The sequence below is a fragment of the Pleuronectes platessa genome, chromosome 4 (assembly GCF_947347685.1).
Source record: "Pleuronectes platessa chromosome 4, fPlePla1.1, whole genome shotgun sequence".
Taxonomy (NCBI): domain Eukaryota; kingdom Metazoa; phylum Chordata; class Actinopteri; order Pleuronectiformes; family Pleuronectidae; genus Pleuronectes; species Pleuronectes platessa.
In genome coordinates this window covers 19,622,265-19,630,792 of record NC_070629.1, presented here as the reverse complement: position 1 = coordinate 19,630,792, position 8,528 = coordinate 19,622,265, and the positions used below count along the sequence as shown (strand labels likewise).

The following is an 8,528-nucleotide window of genomic DNA, read 5'->3' as shown; positions in this document are numbered from 1 at the left end:
CTCCTGGCTGATGCACAGTTTGTGGTCGCTGTGCGAGGTGCATACTAACGAGTGACTCGGCAGCATCTCTTACAGTTGAGGCATGCTCTCCATATTTCCTTTGGTAAAAAAATAAAAGGTGGCTTGCCTCATTACAATCCACCAGTGCTGCTGAGCACCCAGCATGTTAAACAGCGACGCCAGAAGGATTCTCTCTTTCAATTTCCTTCCCTTCAGGCTTCCTCGTCTAACTACTTATTGAGTCCTCAGCCTGAAAATATGATTTCACAGAAGAAGGTGGATAAAATCAAAGTATTACAAACCAAATGTAGCTTGTGTATTCCTGATCTACAAACTAGATGTTTCTTACAGTGCTTGCTGTTATGTACAAGATGTGAGAAATGCAACTGTAAAACTAGAATCATCACACTGTGAGTGTATGATTTCGTCAACCAGTGCAGTTTAACTCCTTCCAGGGGTTCATGGCATATTGTATTCACAGCAATATGAGTTCACTATGACCTTGACCTTTGACCCCACAATCTAAGCAGTTCACCTTTGATGACAACTGGTCAACATTTGAAGAAATTCTCAGACTTGACATATGATGTTCAAGAAGTCAAAACAGGCTTTGTGAGGACAAAGTAACCTTGACCTTTGACCACCGAAATCGAATCAGTTAATTTGCAAGTCTATGTGAACATTCAAGCCAAATTTTAAAGGAGTCCTTTGAGGTTTTCTCAAAATATCATGTTCACTAGGCAAAAATTGCTTTGTAAGGTCACTCTGACCTTGACCATCAAATTGGAATAAGCTCATCCTTAGAGGAAGATGTAATGCAATTCCCTACAAGTGCTCATTAAATATACCACGCACACAAGAACAGGAGTTCACTGTGACCTTGACCTTTGACCACCAAAATCTAAGCAGTCCATACTTTGAGTCCAAGTGAGTGTTTGTATTCAATTTGAAGAAATTCCCTTAATGTGTTCCTGAGATATCACAAGAAAAAAGGTTCTTTGTAAGGTGACCTTGACCTTTGACCACTATATTCTAATCAGTTCATCCATGAGTCCATGTGAAGCTTTGTACCCAGGCGCGGCGCGTCCCATTGGGCAAGTCGGGCAGTTGCCCAGGGCCTCGGCCACCAGGGGGCCTCGTCGTATTTATGATTTTTTTCTTTATTTTTCAAATAAATCACTCCTCATGTCCTCCTTCATTCAATATGAACCCAATAGCAAGACAGGCTTCATCGTACTTTCTTTTCAACTTGGTTTTTGAACACTGTGTCTTGTTTGTCACTGACCGGCTGCTTAACAGGAACGAGCTCTGATCTCACTCTGTGTCTCTGATCGAATGTGAGAGGGCGGAGCCCCGGGGCCTGTGTGTGTGTGTGTGATGTCTGGGGACACACACGCACACACTCGCCCGCACAACACTGTACAGCAGACCTGGGCATTGTACGGCCCCCGGGCCGCATCCGGCCCTTTGGCTGTCTGTGACCGGCCCGCGTGAGGTCAACGGAATATTAGGAATCACATGTAAATAAGTGAAATTCATGCAGAGAATACAACAACATTTCTTTTATTTTGAAGGTGCCTTTTTTTAACATTTACCTGACGTACATCCTGAATGCCGCCAGCGGATGATGTGTTGGCGAACGGAGTGGAAGAGATGTGAGTTAACTGTTAAAGTCCGCAAAAGTGTCAGCCCACGTTAAGAGAAGAAAGATAGAGTTTTTAACGAGACGTGGACTGCTAAGTATTTATTTACTGAAGTCAAAGGGAAAGCCGTGTTCTTAGTTTGTGGAGAAAAGATCGCTGTTTTTAAGGATTGCAATTTGAACCGCCACTACGAGACAAAGCACGGAGAGACTAACGTAAGGAGAAGGATCGAGGACATCGGTCATGAAAAACCTGGAACAGTCATGGAATTGTTAAATGTTTATTTTCCAGTCCTGGAAAAGTGCTTGAAAAAAATCCCAAAAGTTTTGGAGAAGTCATGGAGATTTGTTATATTCATATTTTCATGTCGTTCATTTACGCTGAGTTTTAATTAATTCAAATGCTTTTAAAAGAAATACACTCAAAATATAAGTAGGCATACTATCTCATACTAATGGAAATGTTCGGTGGGGAAGCAGGTGAGATAATGCACTACGCCAGGGAAGTGTAGATTTAACCATGCTTGGCTACAAATGGAAAAGTACATGCCATGTGTTACAATAGACGTCAATCAAACTATTGTCTCACTCATTTGTGTAATTCAAGGTTTACTTATATGCTTTGAAATTCTCATTGTTATCTTAAATACTAAATTTAGTCTCTTTTGCATGTATACAGTGAGATCTCACAAAATGTTTGGTCATGGAAAGTTGGTTTAAAGATATTGAAAGTCATGGAAAAGTCATGGAAATCCATGGGTTAAAAATGTGTATGAACCCTGTGTATTATACATCAGGAGGTGTTGTGTAAGTCAGTGCTAAAAATGAATCATTACTGATGTTGTAACTAAATTAGTTAACTTTATCAGGGCAGGAGCTGAATCACAGACAGTTTGTTGCACTTTTGGAGGAGCATGAGACTGAACATGGGGACATAGGCTACCACACAGCTGTCAGATGGCTCAGTCTGGACAAAGTGCTTAAAACAGTATGGGACCTGAGAGCAGAGATTCAAGAGTTTTGTGAAAAGAAAGGCAAGGACAGCCCAGAGCTCTCAGATGCAGACTGGATGGAAGATGAGGTAAATAGAGAGTTTAATTCTGCGTGGACAGATTAATTTGCTTTCACTGCCAACGATGCAACGATGCAGGTGTATGACAATTCACCATACATTGTCATACACCTGTATGCTTGATATGTGGCGAGGAATTAGCAAACAATAAGAAATGTCATGTTGAAAGACATTTCCAGAGCGAGCACACAGCATCTGCTGAAAAGTACCAAGCTGGAGATGAGCAAAAAAAGCAGAGTTCTGTGTTTCATCTAATTCAAAGTAGGCCTACACATGTATTATGTTCTCCTCTTCATAAGAGTTTGGTGTTTTCCTTTTTTATAACAGGTTAAAATACCAGTTAAACAGTTTTTTTATTGTCGTTCTATAATTCAATGAATGCAACAAACTATAGTTTTTATATATATTGTATAATTATATATATAACTTTATAACCTGTGTTATCAAATATTTGTTTGGCTCCAGGCAGATTTAATTTGGGGGAAGAGGGGGCAAAATGGCTCTTTCGATAGTAAAGGTTGACTACCCCTGGGTTAGTATGACACAAACACTAACTCACTCACTCACATGTCTCCCTTTCTCACACACACTCACACACACAAGTCTCCATTTCACACACACTTATTTAATCACTTTCTCTCTCTTTCTCTTTCTCTCTCTCTCTCACACACATACACACGCACATAGTCAAAATAGATTTTTTTTTTTTTGGGGGGGGGGGCCTCAAAATTGTTCTTTGCCCAGGGCCTCCAATTAGCCAGAACCGCCCCTGTTTGTACCACAATTGAAGAAACTCTCTCAAGGGGTTCTTAAGAGATCGTGTTCAAAAGACTGAGACGGATGGACGGATGGAAATGATGCCTCCAGCCACTGGGTGTCACTGCTGAGGCCGTAAAACAGTTCCCTGAAACGTGTTGAAAGAATCCACCAAAGGCAAAGTTTCAGCATTGCTTATAAATATAATTTATTAATTGTTTTAAAAATTCTTTCTTACACTTTGTACAGAAAACAATTAGAGGAGATAGAGAGGCAAGCATTCAGCAAAATTTAGCAAGATTCATGAAAGCGTGCCAGAATTACATCAAATGCACCAACACTACCCCGCACTAATCAAATCAAAGTCACTCCTGATATTAAAATAAAGATGCACTTACAAGGACAGCTCTAGTTATAGACTTCTATCATGTTAACCAATGCCAAGTTTGCATAGTAGACACCGCTTTTACAAAAAAGGAAAGAAACCTAAACAAAAACATACAAACTAGTATCTAACTGTACTGCTCTTTTTTATATTCTGAAGTTTTGCCAAATATAGCGGACAGTACACAACTGTACATATTGTGGATAGAAAAGATTTGTACATAGTTTGATATCTTAACACTACTTTCTTCACATCATGGTGGATCACACGTTCTCTTCTGACGGGAAAACTCCTCCGACGCGGCAAAGATCAAACTTCCCTTAATCGCTCGTTTCCTTGAACACGTTTCCTCAGTGAAAAACTCCATCTCATGACTGTGACTTCTGCCTTTCGAGTTAATCAGGGATGTTGACAATGAACTGCGATTACCTTTGGGTTCATGTTTTAGTTTTTTTTTTAACACAACACTCACACAACTCTTCCCTTTGATCTCCTCAACATCTGACATCAGCAGTTACATTTGTAAAACACACAAAACCTCCACTCCATCATTTAACTGCACTCCGTTTTCAAAATTTGGTTCATGAGGCTGTCGGCGATCCAAACACTCGACCCGGCACAAGTAGTCTGATTCTTCCCTCCACGCACATTTCTGAGCAACTAAACAAAAGCAAGAAAAAATCTATGTTAAAAATAAGAAAATCAATGTCTCCAGGTTTCCTCCTCCGGCGCTGGATGGATGAAATGTGTCAGAACCAGGTTAAGAGCTGACCTTTTGCACCAGTGTTAATGGAGCCTCGGCCTACTTGGATTTCTCCACAGGATCCTCCTCAGTATCTCCTCCACATACCTGATGTTCAGTTTCATATGGCGTCTCTCCGTAGAATATCTAAACTCCCTTTTTTTCCCCCAAAAACATTTAGCACGTATTTCCTTTGAACCGATCCTTCTCGTCGTCCTTAACGCGGTGAAAAGAGTTCGTGTCCCCGGGGGCGTCGCACAATGATTCAAAAGCCACTGAGATAAGGCTGCTTCTCATTTTTACTGGAGCGACACCTTTTCATCAGGCGTTATTGTCCAGGGTCAGTGGCAGCCTTGGTTCACAACGATTTTCTGCAAAGTACAAATATATTACACATTGTACATAGGTCCCCCCCCCTCTTTGTCGTTATTTGATTTTTTTTTTAAAGTTCTGATTCGAAACAATTACACAATGACCTGGAATGCTAGTTGCTGACAGAACATTTGAGAAAAGTGGCAACTAACTGATATGTGACAGATTCTTTCCCTCACACAGTTCACATCTATAAAAAAAAAAAAAAAAACACATTCAAAAGACAAAGGATAATTAATGCTAATAACATAATAATGATCAGAGAAAACAAAAACACACTATGGTAATACAAGGTCGTTAGGATGAACATGGTAATCATGTATTTACACGTTTCAGACGGTCAAACAAAAAATAGTAAATGCTTGTTTTTCCTCAAAGGCCACTGGGTGGTGCTAGTGACCAGCAAAGTCATGGTGTTGCTCACATGTGGCCTGATGGCAGACTGACTGTGATGATAGGACACTGGAAATATATATATACGTAGACTATATATATATATATTGAGCAGATGAAATTATGATAAAATCAGTATATTTGGGTACATTAAGTGCTAATGAATGATTTAAATCCCTATCACTCAATACTAGGCTATATTACTGCATTTAGAAACACACGTCTGGGTCGTCCCTTTTTGCTCCTTCTCCCTTTTTCCTCTGAGTGGGATCCCGACCAGAAACAAGCCCCGACAGCTCATCAGAAAGACTCCGGGAGTAAAAGATAAGCAAATGTGGTGTCGATGGCTGGAATCCTCCGACCTGCATTAGCAAACAACTCGTCCACATCAGCAGTGTCACTGCATGTTAACACTATTTCAGTTTGAGATGCAGCATGAAGATCCTTGTTTCAGTTCATGAAAATGTTTGTGGTGAAGTAAAAGAAATGCAGAGATTTATTTATCTTGGCTCAGGAAAATTAGTTTTCGTGAACAAAAAAGTAAAATATATACTCCTAAAATGTTGTCAAGGTTGACGTTTAATATAAAAATAAAATACTAAAAATATTTGTGGACTGTATACTGTGCTGCAGTATAATGTTCATAAATATAATAAATAGCTGCATTTATAAGTGTGATCTTAAATATACCTCCAAACAGACACATTTATGACTGTGTGACAAAGCTACACATGTAAAATGGCAAACATAACTTTTACTGGCATCCATCAGGAGCATAATCATCTTTGGACTGGCTTCCTCTTTAGGAAAGTTAAGATGTGCAGGTGAAAAGGCAAGAGGGCAACACGCTGGGCTGCCCGTCACTAACCTGGACGCTAACATTTATATTTTTGGGGGAAAACGCCACAAAGAATTGAAACATCACTCATGATGTCGTGTCCCCTGAACTGAGCGACCTGTCGTCTCCGGCTTGTTTCTGGTCAGGACCCCTTGATTGACAAGTCACGTCACCGTGTAGCGAGTTCTGTTTGCAGGTAATGATCCACACAGATGGACAGCAGAATACATAGAGCGTTCCATAGGAAACGATATAAAGACGACAAACTGCACTGGAGTACACGTTCAGCCGAGGCTCAACAGGTCGGATCCCTTCTTCATCTCCTCCCTCGTTACCTCTTCTCCCTCCTGTTCCCTCCGATGATCACCTGACCCTCCCTCCATCATTCTCTGTTTACCTCTTCCTGTCCTTTTGTAATCAGTTTAGGTTCCCTCGTCTTAATGAAGAGTCTCTAACTCACTCTCTCTCTCTCTCACCTCAATCTACCTTCCCCCCAATCGTCTGTAATCAGTTCTCTTCTCTCGCTTCCTGATTCTGTTCCTTTTACTATAGAGGGTTTTTTTTTCAAGGTCGGGGCCTCATGTTGATTTTTTTTTTTCTTTTCTCTGCTCGTCTTTGTTCAGTAGAAAATAACAGCAAGAGAACAACTGGTGTTACACAAGACAAGGGCTTTTTTTCAGGCGTGTGTGTATTGTTTGTTCCTGATAGACTGTGTGTGTGTTAGTGTGTGTGTGGTAGGTCGGGTTCTCTCTCCTCAAGTCACACATGACGCTGCAAACACACACGTAAAGATTTGCACATAGTTCCAGCCCCTTCCTTCATCCTGTCTGTTTCCATGTCGGCCTGATTACCGTCGTGTCTAACTGGTGCTCAGCCACCGTGGCAACAACTTTTCCTTTCTGCTCACGTCGAAGTCGTTCGTTGTCTTCGCTGCAGCAGCCACCGCAGAGAAGCCACAAGTAAATCGTCTTCAGCGTTCTGTCACTGTCCTGGAAACCTCTGGGCTCTGTCAATGGTCCATTGTCATGGAGGCGAGGCTGCCGTCATGGCGACCCATCTCCTCCAGCACGGCGGCCAGTTCGTTGAGGTCTCCGTCGGGGAAGTGCTGGGCCTCCCACAGATCCAGGATCACACCTGTGGGACTGGACTTGGTGGCAAAGTAGTTCAGGTACCTGGAGAAAATCCAGAGGAGGATGTGAGTCAAAACAGACGGTGAATAAAGTAATAACGTGCAAACAATAAAACTGTGTTTCTGACGCTTTGTCAGTAACTTTCTCAAACTGTTTCAGACATGAACTATGGAGAATGTCAGGAGACCATTCGGACTTCAGTGCAGGTCTGACAGCAAGTTTAGAAATGTACAATATTTCAGTCATGGAACTTTAAACGTTTAATATATTAAACAAGTAACATTTAACATTTAACACTTAAGCTACAGGCTGCAACAACCGGTCTTTTAAGCAGGACAAACATTATCATTCCAAATACATCTCAAGATTAGATAGAAAATAGACGGAAGAAGATCTAATGGATTACATGGACAATCTACTACTTAATTTAATTTACTGAATTTACCCTGACGGGGGGGAAAAAACATTACAGATTATTAAGATAAAGAAACACACATCCAAAACATATTTCAAAATAAAGTTATGTTATCTTGGATTATGGAAGAGTATTTAGAAACCTTGAAACGGACTGAAGTAACATAATCATCTGGAAACACTTTTCTGAAAGTCAAATTGAAAGGAAGATGTAAAAGGTTTGTTTAAAAAAAAAAGCTGAAAAGTAACATAAGCACCTGATTTCAGGTAATATAACAAGATGGAGAGAATCCAAATTGAATAGAATTGATTATATCCTGAATCCCAGAAGATATACAATGTAATTAGCTAACTTTTTTTTTCTGAAAACTTGCCACTATGCAAGTTCCTTTCAAACTGCTTTAAACAAATAACCTCGGTAGAGCTCAGAAATGTGCCAAGAGCTCCACAGAGAGATCTGGTTTTAAAGTATTGGTCTGAATTACTGCCGTGGAGAGTGAAGTGCACAATGGTGGCAGGGAAGTCTAACGATGAGCCATCTGTGGCAAAGATCTCTGTTCCGCTTTAAAGTGGAAAAACCATCAAATTTCAGTCCCGTCGGAATAAAGAAGTAAAAAAAAAGAAGGACTTTGTGTTCCTGTGTAAATCCTGTGATTGTGCTGTTGGCACACTGTGGTGCGGTTTAAACACAACCACAGGCATGTGTGAGGCTCCTCTGCTCCTTTGTGAGTTGTCAGTTTTTCCTCGTGCAGATTTACTTCTTTTTTTTCCCCCTCCATGTGTT

At 40.7% G+C, this 8,528-nt stretch overlaps 1 protein-coding gene across 1 annotated transcript in view; it reads right to left on the bottom strand.

Annotated features, from left to right (window-relative positions):
• Positions 1-6,325: 6,325 nt before the first annotated feature.
• The window catches only part of unc5ca (unc-5 netrin receptor Ca), a 200,208-nt gene continuing 198,005 nt past the window's right edge, over positions 6,326-8,528 (bottom strand). The window contains exon 18 of the mRNA XM_053421576.1: positions 6,326-7,372. Coding sequence (XP_053277551.1) covers positions 7,210-7,372 — 163 coding nt within the window. The 3' untranslated portion in view covers positions 6,326-7,209. The remainder of the gene's footprint in view (positions 7,373-8,528) is intronic.